The sequence below is a fragment of the Hippoglossus stenolepis genome, chromosome 20 (genome assembly GCF_022539355.2).
Source record: "Hippoglossus stenolepis isolate QCI-W04-F060 chromosome 20, HSTE1.2, whole genome shotgun sequence".
NCBI lineage: Eukaryota > Metazoa > Chordata > Actinopteri > Pleuronectiformes > Pleuronectidae > Hippoglossus > Hippoglossus stenolepis.
This window is the reverse complement of record NC_061502.1, coordinates 18,485,025-18,512,846: the sequence shown is the minus strand read 5'-3', so window position 1 is coordinate 18,512,846 and position 27,822 is coordinate 18,485,025. Positions and strand designations below refer to the sequence as shown.

Below are 27,822 nucleotides of genomic sequence, written 5' to 3'. Positions count from 1 at the left end.
AGAGCAAAGTGCTGAGCTGAATGTTAACTCATCGCTACGCCCCCGAGACGCCGAGTTCAGATCTTTTGATGCTAATGCGGCGAGTCTTGTGAGTCGTCCTCGCCGCCGCGCAATGTGCCAGCCTCAACTGTCAAATGCCGGCACGCGGAAGACAGGATGAAACATAAGAGGATTCAAGGTGAAAAACGTTTTTCCTCTGCCTCGATGTGAGAAAAGAATTTAAAGTGGCGAGGAGCAAATATCTAACTGATATTTTACTGTCATAAAAACACAGAAAACTGATTAAATGTCAAAGCTGGATTTGGTTTTTTTTACATTAAAATGAATTCAAAGCTGAATAAGAAGAGAAATGTTTCAAACCCTTCGCTAACAAAGGTCGTGTAACCGGTTCTCGTTGATGCCATCGATTAAATATTCAAACAGCAACACTGATGTCACGTCTTTGTGTTGTGGCTGACGAAATGTTCACTCCTCTCTATTCCCTCCATTAGCAGTCATGTCTGTGCTGTGTTGATCTGAAGAGGCTCAGAAAATGGAAGTTATAATAAAAAGACACTAAGATTTAAATATTTGATTAAAGCGAAGCAGTCTAGACCCAAACTATTGACTTCAAACTTCAGTTTAACTTTTTTCCCGTGGGTGTGGATTCCTGTTTGAATAATGCATCGGGTTTAGCTGCGTGATTCGTACAAAGCTTAACACAATATGGCAGAAACAAATCTTCATGGACACAATTAAAATCCTCTGTGAGACCAAAGTGGTTTTTCAAACGAATTCAGAAGATGTGACGACAGTGTGGGATTTCTCAAACACTAGGTAGAATTCATTTTTACACATTATATCCTGTGTTATGGACAATTACGGAGCGAAAAAGAAACTATTCTCTAGAGGTGATACCTGTGACGGGGTGAAACCCGACATCCTGAACGCCGAGTGGACCAGAGGAACCTCGACCTTCAGCAGCATCTCCACGTAATGAGCCGTACACCAGTAGACGGGGGGGATTCCTGACTCAGCTGCTTCCACAGCGACGTGCACCTGTCACCATAAACACAAAGGCATTTCATCTTGATCCTGGAAACAACTGTTGGAGTCATTGAGATAAATCTCTTTAAATGCCGTTTGTGGATTCTTAGTTGACGGAGAAGGAAAAACATGAAATAAAGATAAAACGGCCCCGACTTCGTTCTGAGTAACGCAAACACAACCAGCTCTGTGTGCACATACAGGTGTTTGTGTGTGTGTGTGTGTGTGTGTCTGTGTGTGTGTTAATCATTTGTGCCCTTTCTGTTTTCTGCCCTATTGACTAAATCGACCACACAGCGCAGACGGAGGGTAACTGGCAGTGTGGAGAAATTCACCAGCTGCATCAGGAACACAGAGCATGAAACACACGTTCAGTCGAGTCCAATTGAGCCGTAATTGATTCAGAGGCTACAGAGACGACGAGATGACAGAGGTGGGGATAATGACAGTAAAACTTCATCTCGACTTCATTTTGGACTTCTTCCCCTCAGTCGAACTATTCATTTGACTCCCCCCCGTCCGCCACCGCTCATTTGTCTCCATCTCAGTCTCGCTCGTCTTTCTCGGCTCAGCAAACGACTCTTGAAAAATGAAAACCGCGGCGTCGAGTCGTGCGAATGAATATTGTTACGATTCATCACCATCTTCATTCGTCTGTGTTTTCTTCGCAGTGATAGTTGAAATGCTGACTATGAGAAAAAGTTGGGATTTAAACGAGGACTTTTAAAGGGGTCCCTCTTTAGGTATCACAGGTTTTTTCAAGTTTTAGTTTTTGCATCCTTCAGGCCCTTTTAGAAAAATATCATGGATACGGCATCAAAGTTCAATTCTCATCTTTAATTTAAGGAGGTTTATGTCAATATATGAAGCCCTGCATTGGAAATATGGCCTTTAAACACAAATTGCTTAAACTTTACGGGTTCAAGAGTTGAGCTGAGTTACGATTTAGATCAAAGTGGCATTGTCTGTCAATATTAGGATTCAAGAGATTGACATGTGACTGCATGTATTCAGGACACTCTGGGTATTAAGGTCTTTCAAACCTAAACTCTGCCACCATCTCATTTTTCCTCCTATGCTGCAACATTACTGCAAATTGTAAACCCCTCGCTAAGCCCTTTTTTGTCTGCGTCTGAACTCATTGTGCTGTTTTTGTATTTGCATGCCATTATGCTCACGGATGCGTGTATCCCTGCAGGCCAGATGAATGCGGAGGTGAGCAGAGAGGAGAGGCCGAGCAGCAAACGCAGAGATCGCTCCGAATCTCCAGCCATGATGAGGAAAACCGTGGAGGCCAGCCAGTCGTGGCCTGGATAACAATCCTGCTGAGTGACTGGCGGACAGGAGTTAAAGAGCCGAAGGGAACGATTCAGACGCACAACAACGTTAAATAAACATGAAAGTGGTTCATTGGCAATAAAGTAAAACAGACACGTGTGGACTGTAAACTATTTTCATCCTACCTGAAAGGACCCCAGGTTTAAAGAGGAGTAGAAGTACTGAAGAGTCTGAGCTGGTTGACGTGACAACGGCCTGAACCCTCAATAACAAACACATCCAGTGCAACATCACACACGTGCTCTTTGAAACTGATTGACAGACGAGCCTCATCTATTAATAACACGCTCTGTCAACACATCACTGCTAATGATTAGGAATAATAAATAAAGCAGAATGAGAGTGTTTTCATTTGGCATCGCCGGAAAACACGACACTGGGAAATCTGACTGTGAAACTACAGACAAAAGTAAACTCCTCCCCAAAAGATCAGCATTTTGTTTTGGGTTTCCCACTTTAACTGTGAACTACTTAAGTTATTTATGGATTTAATTGGGTTGAACAATATAATACAATATTATGTAGAACAATTATCTTTGATTGCAAATTTAATTCTGCTGTTCTATAAGTTAATAGCGCGACCCCCCACCATCACATTGATAACCCAAACCCTGAGGGTACTTAATGACAGGATGCAGAATGTTAAAGCGTGACTACAGCGCCGGTATAAACTGTAGAATGATGCAGACGTGGTTTCTGAAAAGGATACGGAGCTCTGAGGAAGATTTAACTCTCTGAGAGGACAAGAAGATCTTCAGGTGCTTCATGAGCAGCGTCAAGTCGTCCACAGCGTCTTCGTTGAGAAGCTTGAGGTGTCGGCTGTACCTGTGGACACGAGACAAAACAATACTTTAGATTTAACATCGAACATTAAGATGAGGTCAAATGGGATTTAAATGACTGACTGTTGGCACCAGACAGGCAGTGAGCGACAGGTGAGACTGGTCAGACTGGTTGGAGCTCACAGAAACAACAGGTCACTCAGATAACTGCTCTTTACAACTGTGGTGAGCAGAGAAGCTTCTCGGGACGCACAACACGTCCAACCTTGAAAACTTGAAACTTGAAAATTGAAGAGTAGCCTGGTCTGATTAATCTGAATTTCTGATGAGGCTGCAGGTGGTTGGGCATCAACAGCCTGAATCCATGGACTCATGGTGGTGTAATATCTCTTTGTGCCTCTTGACCAATGGTTTGAATGGTTTCTTCAAAACCTGAATATCGTTGCCGACCATGTGCATCGTTTGAGCTCCATTTCACCGTCTTCTAACGGCCACTTCCATCAGAACGCTCCATGACACGACCCTTTCCTCAGACTCGTCCCATGAACATGACAATGAGTTCAATGAGCTCAACATGGACCAGAACTGAGAGACAAGGAAATACCTCGTGCAAATACCCAGAAGCAGCTGTCAAAACTATATTCAACAAGTCGCATTTAGCTGAACAAATCTGACACTTGTAAAGTCGTGGATTAAGTACAGATTTATGTCTTTACAACATTTAATCCAAACAGACACGGTGCTTTGAGTGTAACGCTCTCGTGCTGTGTTATATTGACGCGAAAACTGCCAACATGACACTTTTTATGAGCACGTCCTGAAACTTTTCGGCTACAAAGCTCCTTCAGGGGAAGGCGTCTGCGGAGTTCTCTCCACGATGTAATGCAGCAGCAGGCGGTCCTTAAAGACAGGAACGAGCAGAGTGAGAACAGTAACGCCAGTCAGGGGGCCTACTTACGGAAACAGGAAGAAGAGACGGAGGAGAGTATTATGCACAGTGGCTTCATTACAGGGAAAGCAGATCAGCAGGAGAACACTTACACTGCACCTTTGTCAGGTGTGAAGGTCTATATACTGGGAGCAGAGGGGAATAATAACCGCGTGTGTTTTCTGACGCCTTCAGCATCTACAGTCAATGTGGACTTGAACGTACACGAGGTGTTGACAGAACAACATCTGGGCTTTCAGCAGCTGGACCAAGGACGGAGAGGACAAGTCTTTGTGTCCTTCACAGTCTCCAGCGGCTGATTTAAAGAAAACAGCGAACACCACGTCTTGCTTTTTAGTTTCCCGTCCGTGTGGGAGAAGAGCTTTCTCTATTTCTTCGACAATGACCTTCCCCCCTTTTCAACTTGAGCTCATGAGCTGACTGAGAAATGGAAGCAGAGGTTTAAATATCGGTTAATGTTGGAGCACGGCCGTGGCTCCGTCATGAATGCTCGATTAGATTCAGGAAACTCTAACAGAATTAAGCAGAGGACAGTCACAGCTTTTCAGAAAAAGTTTTAAAAATAACCATAATATGGAAACAGTGGAAATGTTACTTTAAGTAGCAGATTTACATTAACTCTTTGCATGTGTGCACTTAAGTGACAGTTATGTGCCAATATTGTACCATTAGTTTTTGTTTGTGTATCTCAATGATCTCAATCTGTGTGTTCGTAATCAGATTATAAAATGTGTTAAAGAAAACCGCAGATGTGTGATTAGATTTAAAACCGTAAATGCGTATTCAGAATCTGTTTGTGCGTAATCAGATTTGTAAATGTTGCTGTAATCACCACCGACTGCACTTTGTGTTTAGCGCTAATCACCAAATGTTAGCGCGCTAACCAGCTAAACTAAGACGAAGAGGACTGTAAACATTACACCTGCGAGACACCAGCATGTTGTCACTGTGAGCGTGACGCATGACGACCGACTCGCGTCTTCACTTAGAGACGAGTGGAGGAGACGGAGGTTTGAAAACAACCGATTAAAGCTGCGTCTACACTGATCAATGCCTAATTATGAAACAGAAATCAATGTGAAGACAAATCTGGACCATAAATATGCTGCAGCTGCATACAAATACAAATTTAACATAACTTTTTCCAGTATCAAACTGTAGCCAAAGAGATTATCAAAAAATGCATGAAAATGAAACATGAAAAATGCATCACAAACTCGAATGGCACTCGGTAGAGAGCGAACCTCCACCAGTCCCCACCAGTCCCTTCAAATTCAATCAAGCTGCACCAGATTTCACACACTCAAAGATATCAGTCCCCTAAATATGACTGATTTTTTTCATCAAGATTCATGAATTATTCAGTGGGAAATTGCAGGAAAATGCCCAATCTTGAATCTGTTAAAGAAAGTGTAAAAAGAAAACTGGCTCCACACCAAAATTTCATATTGTTCCTTGAGCCAAAACATATAATTCCACCAAGTTTCATGGAAATCCGTTCAGTTATTTTTGTGTTATGTTGCTTACAATCAAACAGACAGGGGTGAAAACATAACCAGAAATAGTTTTCTTTAAATCGTGGGCACCGCACTTATTTACAAAACCGGTAACAGTTGAATGAAGGAGTTTTTAAATCTCACGGCACGTTCACCAGACCCCAGGCTGCTGCAGTGAGAACGCTGTCTTGATAAATATTAGTTTATGAGCATCAGACACTTTACATACCTGACACATGTGTTGATCCCCAGCTGCTCCACAGACGATAACACCGCGCTCCTCACACTCGTCTCCTCTGCTGTAAAAACAGGGCAATTAAAAAGTGAGAGGTAGTTATTATCCAGCAACAGAGGAGATGTGGATGGAGGTTTCACTGAGGTTTCATCAAAGGGACCCATTACAACAGCGGAGAATCGGCGAAACATGACAACACATCGTGACTTGCGACTTTCGGGGGTACAACAGATGTGACGTGGCGCCAATTAACGTTGTAGCTGCCAGTTTCTTTTTACGGCGGTTGCTTGGCAGTTAATTGTGATGTTTGCAGGGCAGCGTGGTATCGAGGTGGTAATTTCACTAATGGTCACACATTAGTCATTTCACAGCCGTGATTCGTGGAGTCGTAACTCACGATTTTAGGGGGTATTATTATTATTATTATTAGTTTTTTGGAGAGAACGAAAGAAAAAAAAGAAAAATTACAGTATGAACTTTTGAGCCTTGTGAGAAAGCTCTTTATCTCCGGGCTTAAGGCCCGTGCAGTTGGGGTCCGACTGTGCTGGAAAATACTGGAGCAGTGCAGCTTTAGAACCACACGCCAAAGCTTTGTAACGACTGCGGCGCCATCCCTCTCCAGCTGCTCTCATGGGCTCTTACTTAGCACCATTAAGTGTGTGAAGAATCATAAAAATATATTAGCTTTTTCGGGTTTCCACTTGTAATTGTGTGGAGACAACGATGAATGAAGCAATAACGGCAGGAGGAGTGTGATATTTTGTTTTGGGACATGTTTCCGCTGCTTACTGGCTTTGGGGGAGAACAGAGTGTTATTATATTTCGTGTAATGGATCTCCTGCTTCAGACAGTTTGTGTTGAGATTACGAGGAGAAGTATTATATCCAGGCAGCTTCTGTGGCTGGGAAAACTTCAAATCCAATTTACAGACTAATGGTGCAGAAATGTGCGAGGGAGATGATAATACTCTCGCTGTAATCTACATATCGAGGTGATAATTCAACATTGTTAGCTTCGGGAAAATCAAAGCTGGGCAATTCAGATTAATAACGGGGCATCGAATCTCATATTAATTGAGAGAAAATAGCTTCTGGTGAAGGCATGAAGCCCCACCAGGACATGTAGCTCTGTATTTCCTCTCTCGCCCTTCTCTCCTCACATATTAACATCTCTAAAAACCTCTCGCTGATGGCAATTACTGTCTAATGAAGATGAATGCCTTCTTGTTGTATTTATTTCGTGCCTCCCTCCCTCCTTCCTCTCTCTTCCTGTCTTCCTGTGCCACCAGAGTCTATTTTACAGTTTGTAATAACTATAATCGCGGCCATTTAACTTTTGTTTGAAAAGAGCCACTGTTGAAAGGTGTAATATCGTGAATCTGCAGCTCTGAGTCGATTTTCGGTTTCCACAATCTTTGGAGTCCTCTGTGCGGGAGATAAATGAGAGGAACAGAAAATCTTGAAAATGAAAAAGCCTGCAGAATTAAGGGGCTTAAAGGAGAGTGAGTGATTGCTATCAGACACATCCTTTAAGATGAGCACACGTCTACAGGGAGCCTGCGCAATCTGGGCACTTAAACACAACGACAATACAGGGTTTGATCCTTAATGATGATCACGCAGCACCTCGTCCACAGCTGCTGGGTTTCCACATCTTAGTCCATTAACACCTCCTCCGTGCTAAATAAGCCACAGAAGACTCCACTTCCTGAAGAAGAACCACTTCTCCCCTCAGCTCCTGTTCGGCTTCCACGATTCAGGACGACAGAGCGCCTCCGAACAAACTTCATCACAATACGGTGCAACAACTGTTCAGCTGCAGGCCGGAGAAAAACACTGCAGCGGGTTTTAAAACTGCTCATTACCCACGTACCATTCAGTCATAACCTCAAACACGCTCAGGGAAGAGGACAAGCATTACTTTCTTATCGTCTTTGATTTATAATAAAGTGTGGCTAAACTACAAATATCAATCCATACTCACATTTCTTTGTCATAAGGGTTTAATAATAACAACATCTTAGGAACCTCTTGTTTTTAATGTATATAGGCATCAGCCCCATAGAGTCCACATCACTGGGGCTTTACTGTATTGTCACCTTCGCTCTCTGAAAAGAAGCAGCTTGCTCAGCACTAACCACATTACAGAAATTACTGTGGCACATTAAATTAAATTTGACTCTGTCCATTTAATGGACTTTTATGCAAATGCCTGGCCTGTGGTAATAGCTGGTTTCCAACATGATGACAATATTATTAGTGTCAAAAAAACAAGACATTTTTCAATCCAGGTGCAAATAAATGTCTACATTTTTGCACAAGCTGAAAAAAATATAATTACATTGAAGCCATGTAGGTTTTTCATATTACACAAAAGAAAGTGCATGAGTCTAAAGTACCTGGCAAATCACACACAGCCAGTAAATCACAGAGTACAGTCACAAGCCTTTGAGAATTAATTGTGACCAGCAAGTGCACTTGGCCAACAGACCGCTTCTATTTAATGCTTTTCTAGACTAATGGACCACTCACACACTACATGACATTTACCTATACACACACAAATCCATAGACACACACACAGACACACACAGGGCATAACCATTCTGAAATACTCATAATTTGTGTATTTACAAGCGATCAAACAAAACGTAGGGATGATAAAAGACTCTGTCACTTTTAAAGATGTCACCAGTTTCCTGTCTCGTTATTGAAACTCATAATATGGTCTGAGCACCAAGTAAAACTAGATTAAACTAAAGCTTATGACATCTTGTCTGAGCAGATTCATGCATCATCACAAATCTGAGACAGAGGAATTCAATCCTCTTGTGTTTATTCCTCTTGAGATTGAAGTTTTCAGGGGAAATTAAATATTTTAATATATTTAAAGTGTCCTTTCTATTTCTCACACACGCACACGCACACACACACGCACACACACACACACACACACACACACACACACACACACACAGCTATTACAATGCCATCTTATATTCCTCCCACCTAATAGCCTGTGAGGAGACCAGGGAGCTGTCGCAGCTCTTGTTGAATTCTACAATCTGCCAGTTACATGTAGCGTGTGTGTGTGTGTGTGTGTGTGTGTGTGTGTGTGTGTGTGTGTGTGTGTGTGTGTGTGTGTGTGTGTGTGTGTGTGTGTGTGTGTGTGTGTGTGTGTGTGCGGTGGCCTCTGTGTGTTTGATTGATGTTTTGATGCTGCCTACAGTCTCTCTTCCTACTCGACTGCTCCCATTGTACGGAGACAGCAGACTCGTTTGCTGAGTATTAACCTCTGTCAGTTCAGTGTTCTTCGTTGTGTCTCCTCACCCGTCACGGCCACGAGTCCAGAAGTCAAGTGTATCTCGTTTATTATTCAACCTGCCGGAGCAAATTGTGTTGCTCGAAAACAAAGAGAGCGCATTTCATTCCACTGTTACATCTTAATATCCGGGTGTTTAGCCAAACAGCAGAAAAACATAGATATAATATTTCAGTTTCATACAATATGTGTGATAACTTGACATTTTACACTACTTTAGAAATATCGTGTCTTTACTGTTCAACTTCAACTTCTGAATAGTTTTCCAGGTAAAAGACTGAATAAGTCGTCACTGCAGTCAGTAGTAAATGTGTTAACTATTAGCACTTCATTACCTTCAGGAGGATTCACAAGGTGGATGTTCACTAATTAGCAGCATTTCTCTCCGGCTGCTGCCAGTGTGTGCTCGGGTTCCTCAGCCCACTGGCTACCAAACAAGCCGGCCTACTTAAATTATTAACCTGCTCGATTTGGGAGACATAACAAATTCTTATCCTGTGGTAAGATCTGATCTAAAATTTAAGTTTTTCAGCCCGTCCACAGGGACGGTATCCAACCTCCACATAACCCTGCAGTAGTGTCAACAACAAACAGCCCAACAGTATTCAGAAGCTTCAACAACCCTCCACCAGCCTCTGTGCTGATATGCTGAGCTTTTAAACCACCTCAATGACCGCCACCAGAGATATCCACCGCTACGGGCAACAGTTTTCTTCTCCTGCCAAGAAAAAAACCTTCCTTTCTGACATTCTGCCAGAAGCTTTAAGTCCTTCAGACCCCCCTGATAGCAGTGTGCTGATTCAGGAGTCCCTGGAGCTGACGAAGCTGGAACGGCTCCACTAACCTTAACCTTGCAGTGTAGGAAAACTTCCTCTGTAGGTAGAGTTAAGGACCGTGCACGTCAGGGTCAAGTCGTGTTAGTCAAATCTGTTTTTATGGATAAAACTTGCAAACCACACAGTTTCCTCTGAAGGTTTAACAATCTGTGAAATAAAGTATAGCCCTTCTCCTCAGATTCTCCATTCAGGTCCTACAGGACAATGTTGTACCTGCACAGCCCCAGCAGATGTTCTCAGGTACATATTGTTATTTTGACTTGTGCAGGAGCTGTTTCTAAACCTGCCTGTTTGGAAATGGACTGTGTGTTTGTACCATGGTGATGCTGGTTGGAGCTTTTCTTGTGAAACTGTGAGTAAAGACGTGCTGGGTCGACCTCCCTCGACAACAAGACCTTCTGTGTCCGAGGCGCTTCGGGCTCAATTCTATTGATAAAGCTTCAAGGCTGCGTCTTGATCTTTGTCCTGTGATATCATGTCTGTCTCGCTCGACCTCTTGCACCAACGTTGAACGTCAGGAATTGATTTCCACATCTAGAATCATGGCCGGGGATCAGTTCACTATGAACCTTGTCTTCACCTGCCACACATAAACTGTCTTGTACCTATTTTAATGGTACTTTTATAGTCCAGTATATAGCAAAAACAGAAGAGAATACAGAAGTTAGATTTATGTTCTGAACACAAAGCATGTGGCTTCTTCCACTGAGCCACTGCACAGCCTTTGTACGTCTAAATTGTTAATGGAAGAACTGAACGTGTTGCTCGTCTCCACTGACCTTTGTACTGAGCTGCAGAGAAGAAGCGCTCTGCGGCGGAGCCGGAGAGATGGACGACAACCTTGTCCAGAAGGTCAGCCAGCACTGAGGAGAAAGAAACAGACACATGCGTTAAACTTTATGCTGCAGCAAATAACTGTGTCCAAGGTAAAACCAATTTACAAATACATCAAACTACTGCTATGACGGCAAAGTCTCTGATGCAAAGGATCGTGGCTCAGCTGCAAGAAGCTTGAGTAAACGCTGACAGCGATGCTTTTAGTGTGGTATCACATTGCTATGCAAAGAAACAACCCGCGGTCACCGTAGACCTAATTGTGGAAATGGAAGGAAACCCTCGGGTGCCTGTAAAGGTATTAAATATAATACAGTGCTCTCACTCTACAGTGGCCCAGGAGCAGAGCTGAGACTCTGCAGGACCTGTTTTAAAGAGTCTGCCTCTTACATTCATATTGACTTGAGCTTCATTTCATAGACAGTCAACAGTCGATATTAATATCATTTGCTTTAATGGATATTTGAAAAATCAATTGAATAAGTATTTTCTTTACTGATGTCCTGTTTAATGTATAAAATGTATTAATGTATATAATATGGCTGAAATGACTTATTTAGAGTTATATCCAAAACTCTACTCAATATTTTTGTTTTGTATTATGATTTAATGTAATTTAGCTGTGATTATTACAAAACATATCCTCCTGATGAATTCAGTTTTATGTTCATTTTGAGGCTGAGGTTTTGCAGCCTATTGAATATATATATATTGAATATATAAGTGTCCCTTACATTTCTCTTGCTATCATGTTAATATGTAGAGTGACAGCAGCACTTCTGCTTCACTTGAAGCCCTCGAAGTTTCCTTACTTCTATATGTTTAGTATGTGGAATTATTTCATTCATGTGTAACTGCTCATCAGTGTCCATTGATATCCTCGTCCTACTCAGCAGCGGCCCTCGGCTCCGACACAGTTACAGGCTGATTAAATAGGATCTTATCTGGCCCTACAGTCGAAGGGCTCCAGTGTCACCAGAGGAAGATAAGCTAAGTGAAATAGGATGTTTGAAGTCCTGTTCATGCAACTGCTTCACATGCAATAAAGTAATGAATCCCTGTGGAAACACGCCAGAGCAGCCATACGATCATTTCACAAGGCGCCGGTTTATAAAACACAATGTGCTGATCACAACTTCCAGCGACTCTGGGCTCCTGTGGAAGCTTCCCATTGACGTGCTGCTGAGGGAGACCAATTAACCAATCAATAGGCTGACGAGATAGGAGGTATTGAACACGCACACAGTTCTAATCACGAGTGTTTGGATGAAGAGATAGTATAGTTGATCATTTTTTGTCTTGCAGCCGAATGGAAGACACAAGTGTTAATCACAGCATCTTCATCCGCAGAGCCAGACTTAAGTAAATGTCCAATAAACCGCAGAGGAAGTTAGGTTCATTTAGTAGTGAGTCTATAAATGCTACAATTTCCTCCTGTGAATGTTTCTTAAAAAGTAGAGTGCCGGGGTTTTTTGCGTAATTAATGATGTGCCAAGTAAATAAATCTTGATCGTAGCCTTCGTGTGAAAAGCCGTAAATGAGCTCTGCAGAGCCGAGTACGGAGGCTTTCACAGGCTGAGCTCAACAGCGTGCTGATGAAAGGAAGCAATCACTGTACAGTGCAATGCATTAATGACGAGATTGTCGTCCCTCCTTCATTTAGATGTATTTTTCCCCTCCTTGAATCAAAGCCATTTACTCCCACGTGGAAAAGTAGACGTTAGTGTTGTTTTATAGTGGCTGTCAATAGCAGTGATGAGTTCTGAATGGACGTTATATTAACGTAATCTTGGTGAGGAGGTGCGGAGGGTGCACCTGCAGGAGCACAGAAGACATCATCAGAATCCCACATGCACTATAGTCAAACTGTATCATGTGGAATCCCATTAATATCCCTACACACATTATGACAAGTGGCTTTTTAATGTAGGAAATAAAAATATGTTTTTATCTAAGAATAAGGTGATTAAGCATTTATATGGTTACATGACAGTTATTTCACAGTTTGCACAATTCTGCATACTCTTGAAAATAAAAACTAATTGTGTGAGGAAAATGGAATAGTTCCCATATATCAAAGCAATCCCGTTTATACATCCCTCTTAATAAAACAGGCCTGATGTTGTTTGCCTTTTTTGTGTAACATGTATTGTGTAGAAAGCTGCCATTGTAACTTGGTCAGTGAAGCTGTCTATGAAAGTAGAGTCTCGACTCTGTGGCTCCAGCAAGTTCAACAAATCGAGTTACACAGAACGTGAACATTTGTATAACTTTTGATGATTGTGCCTTTGTGTTGTAAGTATTGATTTATTAATAAAAGCCTGTGAAACAATTTTCTATCAGTAACTTAACAGTGTATTTACCAGGTTCAACACCACTTCCTCACTCTTGTATTTAGCTCTTCTTTGCAACTACAATCGTTTATTTCAGTTATTCCTGAGCCTGTATTTTATTTGTATTCTTTCTTCCCAGGCTTTAGTCATCACCACAACTCATCTGCCTCTGCAGCTGACACTTCTGCTAACCACACATTGCACTTGTAATGACCTATGTGAGACATTAAGGTCTGTTTGTCTGTACAAATGCTACGTTGTGATTGCAAGAGAAGGGAGGAAATCCTGGCTGCCAGGGTAATCCGCAGCTTCCCAGTAAATCGGAAGCTTACCCTTTCCAGTTACGATGCTGGGATCGGAGGTCATGACTCTGCAGTAGTGACGACGGCAGGTCACCATCCAGCTCTCCTCACTCTCTGGGTCTACTGGTGATGCCAGGAATGCACCGATCTCAGAGTCTGTGAACGGAGAATAAAACTAGAGGTGAAAAAAGAATAATAATCACGATGCACATTACGTTAATATCGGCATCGACCAACATGTGTCTTACCCTGTGAGTGCTGGAGGATCCTCGGTGGGTCTGAGGAGTAGCACTGAGGTGGAGGGCAGCTTGAAAACATGGGCCAGGGATACGGATCGTCACCCTGGAATGAGCAGATTAAAAACCTCAGTGTTATTTATGACCGACGATATTTCACTTGTGGAACTAAAACATATCTATCACATGAAACATGAGATTAAATACCACACGTGACTCGGTGGTGGTGATTAAGATGATTGGTCCTTTTTCAAACCTACATGTTTCATAGTAACATTAATTTCTTTGATTCATTTCTGCTCTGCTCCGGTTGTGTGCGAGTTTGCTGTTTTATTTATTGATGGTGATTATGTCGGATTTGTTAACATTTGTTTGTAATTGAATTCACTGAAAACTCATCAACATTTTAAAACACTGGAAACTTGTACTGTAGATTAATTCATTAGAGTCATTATTTAGTGCCAGGCTAATAGCAGTTCATCACATCATGTGTTTATTTGTATTTGTTCTCCATCAGTTATTCACGTCTGTTCATTTTTTCCCCTCCTCTCTTCTTTGGAACCCGCTGTTTAGCGTTGCATTCGTTACGCCTGTCACGACTTATTTTTTTAGAACCATAACTTTGGAGTCATAACTCAGCATGTGACTTGCCAAAACAACGTGCTCGAAATGTTAATAGGGTTTAGAAAACAGGCCCTTTTTATCCAGATGTCTGCGCTCATGAGGATTCCTGCTGGCATTAGAGTCTTCTCATCAGAAGAATTTACAGAACGAGCATCACAATCCAAGTCTTTGTTTTCAATTACATCTTAGGTCAATGTTTACCTCACTACATAAAAGGTCAACATGTTATTTCTATGCTATGTACTTTCACAGAGAACTCTGAATCCTCTTCCTCATTTTATTTAGTTTTCTTTTAAACAGATATTCAGACAGAAACTAGAATCAGCCTTGATAAAACATCTGATGAATACTGAACAATAACCAAACCTAACGCTTATTAACTACATTGAATATACACAGGAATGTATTACACCTTGAATCACAGGGCATAAACAACGCACATGGTCATATTCCGCATGACCTCGGTGTGTTAAAGCTATATATCTCCTCTCATTTCACAATTTGAGTATTCATTTTGTGCATTGTTAAGTTTTTACAAAAACACAGCCATGAAGAAGTCTTTGAGCACACAGAAGTACAAACGTTCCAGAGAGTTCTTGCAAATATTTGAATTGGTATGATGTTAAAGTCTGAATATAAGCGTCAATATATTTTATTCGTCTTGAACATTTCACACAAAGTCAGCATGTATTCACCAGCTCTCCGCTCCTTCTATTCTCCGTGTGTAACAGCAGAGATGATAAATAACAGATCTGTGAAACATGGAGGAAACACTCACTGAGCTAATTTACACTTTCCCTTCAGAAATCTCTTTCATACACTTTCCTTTCCCTCAGTGAGAAAATAGAAAAAAATAGTCTCTGTTTTGCGTTCAGCGTGAACAACACCTAAATAATTGATATCAACATGTCTGACTTAAAGAGGTTAGGCTGCAAACAGCAACTTCATTTGTATTAAAATTGTAGTCGCTAGTGGAAGTGTTTTTTTTCCTTTTCTGTCAAAGATAAATATTGTTGAGCAGCTTATATGTTTCTCTTCCCTGGAAGATATAAGATGGTTATTTTAGACTATTTGCTCAGTGAAATGTCGAAAACACAAACCTCTGTGATAGTCAGTGTCACAGAAGCTATTTCTGTGGCTGTGTGGCACTTATAAAGATCTATTTACAGCTGACAATGAAGAAAAAGCCATCGCATCTACCCCAAACCCACTTGCTGTTGTCATTTCTCTTTTATGCAAAACCTCAAGACTTTAATTTCCCAGAATAATCAATGCACCCGCAGGTAGAAGGGAACAACAACAATGTGTACAAAAACAGAAAGCTGACCTCTTGCAGAGCTCGGGGAGGAAGCCTCCTCTCAGCGGGACCCCCGACCACACTGACACGGACCAGCACGTGATTCCTCTCCACTGAGAGACTGTCGATGATGAACTCCCTGAGAAGGATGAAGGGACATCGACAGAGATCGCATTGGAAGTGTTAACACATACGTGCAAAAGAATGTGCAGATAAAAGCATAACACTTTTAAACCCCATAATAGTTGGGTGGACAAGGTCAGGGAAGTTAATCTGGCAACCAGACCTCCTCAATTTAGCGCCGCTCAGACAAGTTTCCCTAACAAGTGATATTGAACTTTGAATAAAGCCTCCGAATGAGTGTGACTGTATCAGTGCTGCAAGGTGAGTTAGAGAAGAGAGAGAGAAGGTTTCCATGTTGAATTTCAGATAGGATCAGAGTATTGCAATTATAAAAGCACTGTTGGGGATGAAGGGATTCTGCCTTGGTGGATAGTTCTGATAGCGGAGGCAATTTGGGCTTGAAATTGGTAATAAAATGGGACCATATTCTTGCACAGTGCTCTTTCCACGTGGAGCCTGCTCGCCACAAAGTGTAATTTGCATACATTTTTTAGGAGGAAAATCACTCATGGCTCAAACAGAGGGAGTAAAATAAAATGTGCATATTGCCCCTTACAAATGTAGTCTTCCTGAATTTGGATTTCATTGATATTGAAAGGAGCGAAGAATGTACGAAAAAGCAGTGGGAGAAATCAACGTTAATATTTCAAAAAGTAAAAGGTTAAGATGACACAGTGGAGGAGAGAAAGAGGAGGAGGAGGAGGAGGAGGAGGAGGAGGAGGAGGAGGAGGAAGAGCGAAATGATGTCCATGATGATAATGGCAGCATGAAGGGAAGAGGGAAGGGAGATGGAAACGATAAATTAACAAATCATCATTCTCCAAAAATGGAGCCAGCACTCAGACATGCGATGGGAGTTGACATTTCAGGGCCATTTCCATTCATAACCAAACAGCCACGGCTCCGCCACACATTACAAAAGAGAGAGGGGCCTCTTGAACGCCCACTTTCGGGAAATGGCCTTTTCACTTTCTTCCTCTTCCCCGTATTCCATTTTCACTTTGACAAGGCAAACAAACAAACAATTTCTCATCCCGAGCGATGATTAAATGTTCTGTCATTTCAAGAGCGATGCTCAGAGGAGCAAAGAGCCTTTTCTGAATGTGAACGACAGCGAATGACTATGTTAAGAGTTTAACAGGCCTGATATGGAAGCTATTGAAATGTCTTAATGTCTGATTTCACTTCCTTTAGCTCAACCTGCTCCGGCTGGAATAAAGTTAACTTCTTGCTTTGGCTGAAAAGTCGAGACAAGACATGGGGGTAGTTCCGACATTTTGAGAAAGACAATTATTTGCTTTCTTTCCAAAAAAATCTGATTAGAAGAATTAAATCCCTCCTGCCTGTGTTTTACGAGCAAAGCACAGTTACACTTGTAAAACTCAGAATTAACATATTGAATCCTATTTGTCTGATCCATTTAAAAACCTGGATGAAACAACGGCAATCTCTGGTTTTAGATGAGAGAAATAAAAGCAGAAAATTGTAAATGCAAAGAGTCTGTTGTAAAATTATAGTGCATGATTTTATTCTGTTTTATTCTCCTCAAGACAAAGTCAATGAAATGCATAATTTTCCCACATACACCTGGCTCAGATGTAACAGCATCCTATTATTCATTCATATTAGGTTTTTGCAGGTTTTAAAAGGGCTTATCCTTCAACAATTAAAACTAATACCTCAAAAGCAAAGCATTAATCAGTTCCTACCCGTCGCTGGCGTCGGGCTCAGTGACGTTGTCCCTCTGACTGAGCAGCAGCATGGAGCAGATGTTGTACTGGCTCTCCAGCAGCAGGAAGGAGTCCAGATTACAGCACAGCACACTGAGCAGTCTACGGCGGCACAATCAAACAAGACAAAAGACATTAGAACACAGGGAGGACTGGCATCGTGAGATACTACAGAGCCCGTTACAGGCTGGGACGCAGCTCACACTGTGAAACCCACGCAGACAGACAGACCCCATTTGGACGTCGTCTGTTTCCTCTGGCCTCGTATCTCCACAAAGTCCTGTATCAGTCAACACAATTTCTCTCCACCAGCTTTGCCGTGGCCAATCGTAAGCTTTGTTAAGTGGGAGCCCTTGGGGGAAAAGCTTCATGGTTGATTTTCTGTTGCTGGTAATGACACCAGGCTTGAGCAGGCTGTTAAGCTCCAGTGGCATTTTGGGACATTAAAGTGGCAAAGAAAACCAAGAGCCTGAGAACGCTGTCTGGTTTATACGGTCCGATAACCTGGAGAGAGGAGACGCTTCGTAACATCGCTTAAACGCGCCTCGATGATTTTAACTTGAGTGCTACAACTATAAAAGGAATTTAAATTGATAGACATGTAAATATGTTACGGCTTATCTTCATTCAGACTTTGTTTGAGTGCTTATCGAAAAGTGTCACCTCTGTGCAGCGTTACTCACAACAATCCAGTTAATGTTTATTGTCTCCCTTCTCCCCAGACTACCCCCGCAATTAATTAAGTCATAATTGGTCTTGTATATCAGGTTTCTATCAGATTGGTCTCCTCATTATATTCAGGAGGAGCCAGGTGGACGAGTGTCCCTCTCATTTAAACCCCTCTAAACCACTTTGGATTAAACTAAGTACTTTCGGGGAAATCTTTGCTAGATAGATTTACTTGATAGATACTATATTCAGGAATATTATGTGACGATCAGAAATGATCTTGATTTGTCTTGTTCCAATAATTAATGTCAATTTTCAAATGAAAGACCATCTAAAGAGACACATTTCTTAACTAAAGACTGAAACAAGGGGCAGCAAAGCAATGAAACGTGGTCATAGGAATATTTGATTACTTCTGTTTAGGGCTCAATCAATAACAACCTTCTTTAGGTGTTCTGTGCAGTTGTCATTAATTTTAAACGAGTAATGAATCTGTTAAGTTTACGAATCCTCTGAACATAAGAGGCACATTACTTTTTAGACAGTTTCTCGTCTGTGCAAGTTGGTTTTCTTCTTCATTATTGCTGCTATTAAGGGACCATTTTCAAAAAATAACGTAATTATCATTAGGTTATTTCTCAACGTTTAAAAAGCAGTATAATTTAACTGGATCCCGACATCACAAGATGTTGTTTCAGTTTCTAATCACGCGTTTTTTTTACATAAAAGAGGTGAAGTAGGATTTAACTTTGCATGTTTGGGGTGAAAATTCTCTCCTTTTAAGCAGCTGCTTCATTTCCTGATGTGCGGGGCAGTTACGTGAACCCCTGTTTCACGGACAGCTCCACTCACTCATTCTGACAGCGGCAGCAGCGAGAGGCTGAGGATCAGAGCGGCCTCCTGACCTCTCACTGCTGGACACAAAGAAGCTACAGAGCCAGGCCGTCTCCCCACCTTGCTGCCCGCTGGAGTTTTCATTCCAGGGCTGCAACTAATGGTTATCTCCATTACCAGTTACGGCTGATTATCCTTCTGATTAATCTCTTGGTCCGTGCACACTGAGAAAATAGTGAAAAATGCCTCCACAGTTTCCCAGGGAACGACAAGCTGACATAAACAAAGAATTGTGTCTAAGCAGCCGTCAAAAACAAATATTAAATAACAAATACTTCAGCAATTCATTTATCAAACATTTACAATGGATGTTTGAGGTTATTGAAACACTACAATTGATCCAAGCTAAGAACTTAATCCTTGTTTTCATTCCTGCTGAAAAGGAATATGCTTCACTTTATTGAACGTTTGGAAGACTTGCATTGAAACATCCACTTACGACAGATGATTACTCCCTTGATTATGCGCCCGCATGCATCAGAAGACTAATGTATAAACCAATTAAAACCCGAGAGTAATCTGCTTGCCAGGATGACAGACGATCATACTCGTGATTGATTGGTCACGCATGATGCGAGATGCAGATGGTCAGCAATTTGCTCGACTCATAGCGAGCAGTCAGAAGACGTTTAAATCAAATCATCTAAAGCATCGTATATATATACGCTGGTGATCGTTTGAATGTTGCACATATGAAAAAGTTAATAACCGATTATAAGTCATTTTCCATGACTTTCATGAAACTTCTAGGAAGTTTGTGGAAATGTCACATTGTATTAAATCCCCAAATGTCGGTTTTCCTGAGCAGCACCTTCCCAGTGCAACCACAGGCTGAACATAAAGAATGGTACATGGTAGCTTGATAGCCCCCTGGTGGCTGGCTGCAGTGTAGGTCATAAACCGGGGTATGGGCCAAACCAACAAGTCAAAGTTTATGTCAGAAAAACTACATTCGGTTTAAACTATTTATTTGATGCTATGAGACTGACTCTTGGCTTCATTTCTGAATAGGTATACAATCAGTCTATGATCACAGTGTGGACACAACACTGGGATACCACCAGTGCTACACTACTCCTGTGCGGAGGGGGGACCTCAGGGTCTTCCTACAATACAAACATCTGCATTCTACACACAATAAAGACCTATAACTGTTTCCTGCTTCACCCACGGTGCAAAGCGCGTCACTGTTAAGATTCAGACGAACAAAAACACAGCATTGCAGGTATTTCCTTTCAATGCTGTGTTTTTTTGTTTTTAAAAGGTTGTGTGATCACGTTCTTTCAAAAAACGGGATGAAATGTATGAAGTTCTGCACCGGCACACACAGCTCGACGTGTTCAGAGGCGTCGATCGCAGAGAGGGTAGATTAGAGGCATCCAAACAATTTAGACGGGGGGTGGGGGGGGAGAACACTGGGAGAAGAGCGGTGGTTGCCATGACAACAAAGCGGCTTTTAGCAACAAGAGAAGAGGGCTGAGGGATTTTAGCTCATTAGCCTGTGAAGATCGAGAGCGGTGGAAGAAAGAGGGGGCTCCTCTTCTTTTTTTTTTTTCACGGGGGCCGCTGCTCCACTTGAGGAAATGCTCAGTGGCGCTCGTGATTCGATTTGGTTTGAATACGATAGAAAAGGTCAAAGATGTTGTGACATATATACGCAAGAGTGATGTTTGAGACCGATTTTCAAAACGCTGCGGTGTGAGCTTCATGCACGAGAGACATTTGGTCAATTGGACATGAAAACTGCAACAGTTCAAACCAACTCCAGAGGTTTCACTTTCCAAAAGATGTGCTTAGCAATACAGGGTTTAGATTTTAACAGTTTTCTGTCAACAAATCCCCCGAAACCGGCCATGAATCTATTCTAACGAGAGGTTTGTTGTCGTCCAAAAAACAAACACGGGCCCTTTATTTTTGATCCAGTTCCAGACACACCGTCATGCTGCCATAAATGCTTAGAGTGCATTAAATTTGCATAAATATGCAGCTGCCAGCGTGCCCATCAAAAGCATATTCTCCTGCTCGAGTAATTTGCTGAGTACCACGGTGCCCAGCTGTTTTAGGAAATAACTTTGGCACTGTGTGTTTTCAGGATCTCTTTTTAAAATTTATACCTTCATTTGGACCCAATGGGCTTGGAGCTGTGAGCCACTGACTGTGGAGGAGAGTTGAAAAGTGTTTACCGACGATATGAAAAATACTGAATAAATCCGCTATCATCATTTCAATAAGCACAAACCACGAACCTGGTTGGAAAAGGACAAACAAGCAGCTACAAAAAAACAATGACTCCATTGTTATTATATACCAATGAGCATATTTCACCCAATAACAGGATCAATCTAATCCTGCACCAATACGAAAATCTGAAATATGGAAACGATATATTCCCTTCATCACGTCTTGCTCTTTCCATGAGGAAACAGACATTCAGGAGTAAAAAATAACACATTCCAGCAGGAGACCAACCTGGAGCGGTAATCTATAATTCATTATGTAGCATGTGTGATGGATCAACACCTGATTGTACCTCAGCTGAGCTCCCTCACTCCCCCGTGGTCACAACACAACTAACAAGGTGACAGTGAGTTCGGTCGTCTCACCTCAGCTGAGGTTTCTGTCGCTGGTCTAAAGGTGAACGCAGAGACGTGATCTGTATATTCAGGTTTTAGAGTCAAATTTAATACAATTCTGTTTAACACAAAAGATCAAGTGTCAAATAAACAAACTAGAGAATTAAGGTTTAACAATAGAGGAAGAGCTTCCTGGATCTGACTGTGGTTTGGTCGTTCTGTGTGGTCAGTTTCTTGGTTTTTCGTCTTTATTTTTATTACTCAGAGTTGTATGCAAAAGTTTGGAAAGTCAAGAGAGAGACAGTGAATATAGGACAACGATCCAAAGATCTTAAAATTAGTTTTGCCTAATCCTGATGACAAATAAACACAAAGATACCGGTGAAAACAGAAACCTCCCTGGTGGAGGAGGAGGAAAACAAGATGAAAACACAATGTCCTTGGTGCTGGTTGTTATTAAATACAAACACACAAAAAAGATATGCGAAAAGCCAGGAGGACATGAAAGTGGAACCAGCAACTTCACAAATCTAATCTACATTTGTGTGTCAGGACTTCCTGCGCATGAATAACCCTGACCCGCTCTACTTCCTGTGATGGAAGTAGTTTAGTTGAATACATTCCCTCCCTACTTAGCGACTGAGTTTAATAAAAAACGGCCGTTATTAACTTACTTTCCACTGCTTTGAAGTCAAGTCAAATAACCAACACGTTGCTAATTAACCACCATGTCCTTGTGCGTAGGAGCTGCTTTAATTATGCCATTTCCCCCTTTGGAATCAATAGAGTTCCATCCCTATACCATGTTGTCCTGTACCTCCAGGCACAAGAGAATCAGAAAATTGAATCAAAAACAGGCAGCATTGCATTGTGGGTGAAGCAGAGTTAAAAGGATATGGTTTAAACAACTGATTGTGTGCATGTGAGGCCACGTGTGTGTGTATCGTGTATCACTGAGCCCTGTGTAAAACTCTGCAGCAGAATTCAGGCAGTTATCATGATGGCAGACACAAAATAGTGTGTAAAGTAAAAGGAAAAATGAATTCACAAATGTTGTGTCCTTTTTGCTGATTTGTTTTTTATGCTTTTCATGTTAGATGAACTATTTACCGAGCAGGAAAAATGACGAATGAACTTGAGTGTGCCAGTGAATCCATCAGTCTGGGAGGTAAATGAGCAGAGACGCTTGTTCCTTTCACTTGGTTTCTGGATGTTAATAGGAGTGGGCTGACTGACAGGCACAGACGGAGTGAGTCAGCGTGGCGCCACACAAGTCAGAGCTATTGTGATGCTGAAAGCCTTTTCGAGACGGGAAGGGGGACGCACAGCAGCCGCCAGAGCTCTGCACGCACAGCGAAGACACAACGAAGACACAACGAAGACACAACGAAGACACAACGTTTCTCCTGTACGTCGCATGATCGTCTCTCTCCTAAACACGTAGCTGTTTTTAGAGTGGAGCATATAACCGTAAAGCTACAGTTCTTCATTTAAATGTCTACGAGACCTATGTCACATATATTTTGTTGACTTGTGCACTTAAATTATTCAAAATGTCTCCAACAAGGTTCAGACCCAGAGAAATCCTTGTTGTTGTTTATTTTCAAGGTAACAGGACGTTTCAGTCGCCTTTTAATTGCTTCACCTCCACGTTACCTGAGTCTGTGCCCGTCTGGGCTATAACTTTATAACGTTAGTCAGTCGGTTGCTTTTTCTTTCTGAATCACGATTATTCATTGCTGTTTGCTGCATAACAGTAAGAAAACTTCGTACATCATTGGTGAACATGATCCTGCTTCACTAACGAGGTCTTTTGATTGAAGATTGATCTTTAAGCTCCAGGTTGCATGATTATTTGTCAAACAGATATTACTAAAATGCCATTTTTACATGAAAGCATTACAGTGTTACCTGTATTTAGTATAACTCTATCCTTAATTTAAACCTAATCAGTACTAGAAAAGCTCCTCATTATAGAGGGACCTTCTTCACCCCCCCCCCCTCCTCACCTGTTGGGATGTCTGTTCTCCACAAATATAGAAATACACGCACCCACATATTCACATGCATTCACACCCACGCAGCCAAGCTTATTTCTCTCTTATCCACAGAAATCCTTTCATCAGCCTTTCAATGCTGGGTAATCAAAGTATAAAGAACCATGTCAGTCTGTTATTGCCAGCGGCTGAAGTGTGTACGTGTGTGTGTGTGTGTGTGTGTGTGTGCGAGTGCTAATCCGATGCTGTGTGCTTCCCCGCCAACATTAAGTAATATGGAGAAGGGGGAAAAAAAAGAAAATCTCTCACCTCAGGCCAAACGTGTGAGACTGCTCATAGTGGAACAGCGAATGAATCTTTGCTTCTGAATTCACAGCAATCAGCCTGTCAATCAAATCCTGCGGAGTGCAATGAGAGGCTGTGAAACACAATGTCGCAGTTATGGTGCAAAACGAAAACAGAGCTGATATTTACAATGTGGAAGGTGAAAAATGAGCATCAGCCTCGGTGTATCGGGGGTTTAGGAGGAGACCCTCTGCATGATGTAACAGATACACGGGTGGTGGGTGAAGGCAAAATGAAAAGGGCAAACATGCCCTCAAATGGAAGAAAGAGGCATTGCATGAGATGTGAGTGACACAGTGTGGAAGCCACTCACAGGAATGGAGGTTGGCATCTCTCTCAGGGTGTATTCACTCTTGTTGGCTAAAGGCTGTCGAGCCAGCAGCTCCCATACAGACTGGGAGGAAGAGAGCAGGTTGACCAGGGACAGGAAGGACTGGGGAGACAAAAAGACAAAGACAGGGTTTTCCAAAGAGGCAAAAAAAAAACGATTTCATCTCTTATGATCAGATGATTTTCCACACATTTACTACAAAACTGATTTCACAAAACCAGGTGGAAGGATGAGGCATGAGGGTCAAGAAATAACCTTTTTAATTGGGGAAGCAGATCCAGGATGTTTTTCTTTAACACAATACTTCTTCACGAATTTCCCAAAGAATAATTATTCTATCTTGATTAAAAAAAATGCTCTATTGTGTGCAATTCCAATTCCAGAAGCTTTCAATACATTGAATTCAAGTCTGCAAAACCTAGAACTTATTTGCTAAAAAGTCTGTGCTTCGTATTCAGTCTGTTTCATCCCACACATGTCTGAGGACATTGTGTGTGTTTTCAGCACAGCCTCAGGTCTGCTGGTGTGCTGACAGCGATGGACAGGGCGGTCGGGCTGCCTGTCTGTGACCTGGCAGCAGACCACGCTGATAAGGCAGGCTCTGAAGTGTCACCAGTGGCAGGGCACCGGTGACACTTCACTGGTTATCCCTATTCACTTGGCTAGTTTCATTGAGAGGGGGAGACGACCTGGCTCCTGTCAAGACAGCCAGCATCACACACACACACACACACACACACACACACACACACACACACACACACACACACACACACACACACACACACACACACACACAATGTTCTTGTGCTTTGAATTTAATGTTGAGCCCGTCCAAGACTGAGCCTGGAAACTCTGCCCAAACTTGTACCATGTCGAAAAATGGAGCCTCGTGCAAGAAGGAATCTGGTTCACAGAAATTGTAGATTTCTATCAATAACAAAAGAATAAACTACGACTACAGTTCTGCTTGATTTATAAATGAATTCACTCGCTCACACACAGTTCTACCTTAACGCAGCTCCTGTCGATGGGGTCCATGGGCGTCGCTTTGGGACGCACCACCCTCACGTCGTCACTTCCGCATTCCAGTGCTGACCACAGCTCGACCACCAGCGCCCGCACGAAGCCTGAGAAACAACACGCAGTTGAGATTTTAATCATTTCAGATCTAATACTTCATCATTAAACAACTGATCTGTTCCTGTATTTTCCTAATGGTTACATGCTTTTATACAGAAACGTCCTCGTCTTTCTGATACTTATTCAAAATGTGGTAAAGTTTACATGCTTAACATGCAAAACATGCATTATTTGTCACCCTCTGTCTGAAACGCTCCATTTTAGCTCTTGACCCGAGTCATAAAAAGCCCAGTGTGCACTGATCAGGTCAAGTGAAACACTCTCGGTCAACCGCTTAAAGCATGTGACAGGAATGTTAGAGCTCTTAGCCAAAGACATCCTGATCAGCTGTAAACGACTATTAAAGTCCAACTAGCCGGTAATTGCATGTTACATGTTACTCAGTGACAAAAAAATAAAGGCCAGGAATGCTAACGAGGCATTTCAGGCACTTCGGGAGCAGCAATTTCTGAAGCGGAGAAGGACTTTGTGCACTTACATGCACAGAAAAACCCATGACGCTGAGGGAAAATGAAAAAAAAGCATAATATGGGCAATTTAATATCTTCTCTCGTTCATTTTTCATCCATTTACCCTGACAGACAATTTCACAAAGACGTTTTCTCTCCGGGGCTTCTCGATGTCTGCTTTATGTTGACTACACAATATCATGTAAGTACAAGCTTTAAGCATCACAGTCAGATGGAAAGTGTAATTGTCTCCGCAGGTAAGTGCATAAGAACCTGAACGATGCAAAGCCGCCACCCCAGGAGCCGTTGCTGCCACCTGCGTCACCATCACCCCATATCCAAACTTCTCACAGCGGCTCACCTGCAGAGAAAATACATAAAAAACCTGATTATCCCCAAAATATCTCAGTTTCATCTTCGTAGATTTTGCTTGCTGGTCTAAATAAATGAGAGGTTGGGACAAAATGGGAAAAATGAAAGGATTAATGTAGTCAGTTCATAAACTGCAACGTCACTGCTACAATCCTGAGTTCCCTTCATTAGTTACAACACAACATCATATCTAAAAATAAACAAAATATAATTACATTCCAAGTGAAACGATAGAAGCGTTTACAAACGTGCACAAACAATAGCAGTAAATTAGGCCTGCAGGGGATTAGCTGTGGTTTGAATCTGGATGTATGTGGGTTTACAATATGAATTATGGAGAATGCTACGTGTGTAAGGGATACGTAGGGTCCAGAGATGAATAAATCAAAGCCAGTGTGGAAGTAGGAACAGCCTTTGAGCTTCTAGTGAATAGTAAAGGGTAGAGATACACCGATGACAAAGGCCAACAGAGCAAATTAAGAGTTTTTAAATTAGATTATGCTCTGATGAAGGGGACATTATGAAATACAAAAAGCCTAGAGTGGTTATTGTACATAGCAAGTTCAGTTAGAGTAGAAAACAAGCTTAATAACGGTTCGGTTCTCTGAGCCAAATGATCACCTCAGATTTTAATTCAATGTAATTTAAATGAAACAATCCGTGTGAAATTACTGATTTCTCTTCCAAATGGTGCCGAGGTCGTGACGTTGACCTGCAGTAACTCAAGTCAACGTGAATCCCTTGAACATAATATATATTTGGGCACATCAAGGAGGATTAAAATCGAGCCACTGCCAAAAGCTTAGTTTTTCAGGGCCATAAAGGTGATGAAATGGGTCCATGAAACAAAACGAGCAGCGGTGCTTGATCAGCATTTCTACACTAAAGTCCGATGCTTTATAGAAGTAAAAGGATGTTAGGTTGCTACCAGTGCTTTTAAGCTGCTGCGCACTCTTTACTGTTTGGTTTGGGGACTGGAAATTAGATGGATGAGAATACGTGAAGTGCTGCTCCCTCATTACCACACTGGAGGTGCCCCAAAGCAAATCACTTAACCCCCACACTGCTCCACTGTGGGACTGGCCACATGCAGTCACTGTGGGTTGGGAAGTTTCCAGCAGTGGCCGTGTTGCTGCGAACTGGCACTTGGCCCAGCAAACGATTGGACTATTAATAAAAGAAGTTGAAGGAGGAAACCTTTTATAATGGAAAAAGGCAAAGACGACAAGGACCTCAGTTCTACACGTGTAGCATTGTAGAGATGAGTATTTGTTATTACCTGTAGTTTTTTAGTAAAGCGAGAAAACATGTGGGAGACACATTCATTGATGGCCCCCGTCTGCTGGAGCAGCAGCAGACCTTTGGGAGTCGCAGTGAAATTCAGCAGGCTGTCCAGCAAGGTTTCCTCCCACATGAGTCTGCTCCACAGCCACAGAGAAAGACAGAGGGAGCTGCAGTGCAATGTATTCAACACAGTGCGCGAGTCGAGGAAGTCAATTCATTACACAAGTGAGCCGCCGGGATAACGGATGGAAAATGTACACGTGGTGAATGTGCTTCTCGGCTGGGAACTGCTGACTACGACTT

At 42.1% G+C, this 27,822-nt stretch overlaps 1 protein-coding gene across 2 annotated transcripts in view; it reads right to left on the bottom strand.

Moving 5' to 3' along the window:
* The window catches only part of tbc1d32 (TBC1 domain family, member 32), a 51,979-nt gene that overhangs the window by 11,185 nt on the left and 12,972 nt on the right, over positions 1-27,822 (bottom strand). For both annotated transcript variants that reach the window (XM_035144326.2, XM_047338147.1), the window contains exons 20-33: positions 27,515-27,653; positions 26,137-26,224; positions 25,283-25,401; positions 24,254-24,373; positions 23,905-23,993; positions 17,442-17,564; positions 15,640-15,748; positions 13,701-13,794; positions 13,483-13,608; positions 10,763-10,846; positions 5,821-5,890; positions 3,074-3,189; positions 2,205-2,359; positions 898-1,038 (exon numbers count right to left, since the gene is read on the bottom strand). In XM_035144326.2, the coding sequence (XP_035000217.2) occupies positions 898-1,038; positions 2,205-2,359; positions 3,074-3,189; positions 5,821-5,890; positions 10,763-10,846; positions 13,483-13,608; positions 13,701-13,794; positions 15,640-15,748; positions 17,442-17,564; positions 23,905-23,993; positions 24,254-24,373; positions 25,283-25,401; positions 26,137-26,224; positions 27,515-27,653 (1,573 nt within the window). The remainder of the gene's footprint in view (positions 1-897; positions 1,039-2,204; positions 2,360-3,073; positions 3,190-5,820; positions 5,891-10,762; positions 10,847-13,482; positions 13,609-13,700; positions 13,795-15,639; positions 15,749-17,441; positions 17,565-23,904; positions 23,994-24,253; positions 24,374-25,282; positions 25,402-26,136; positions 26,225-27,514; positions 27,654-27,822) is intronic.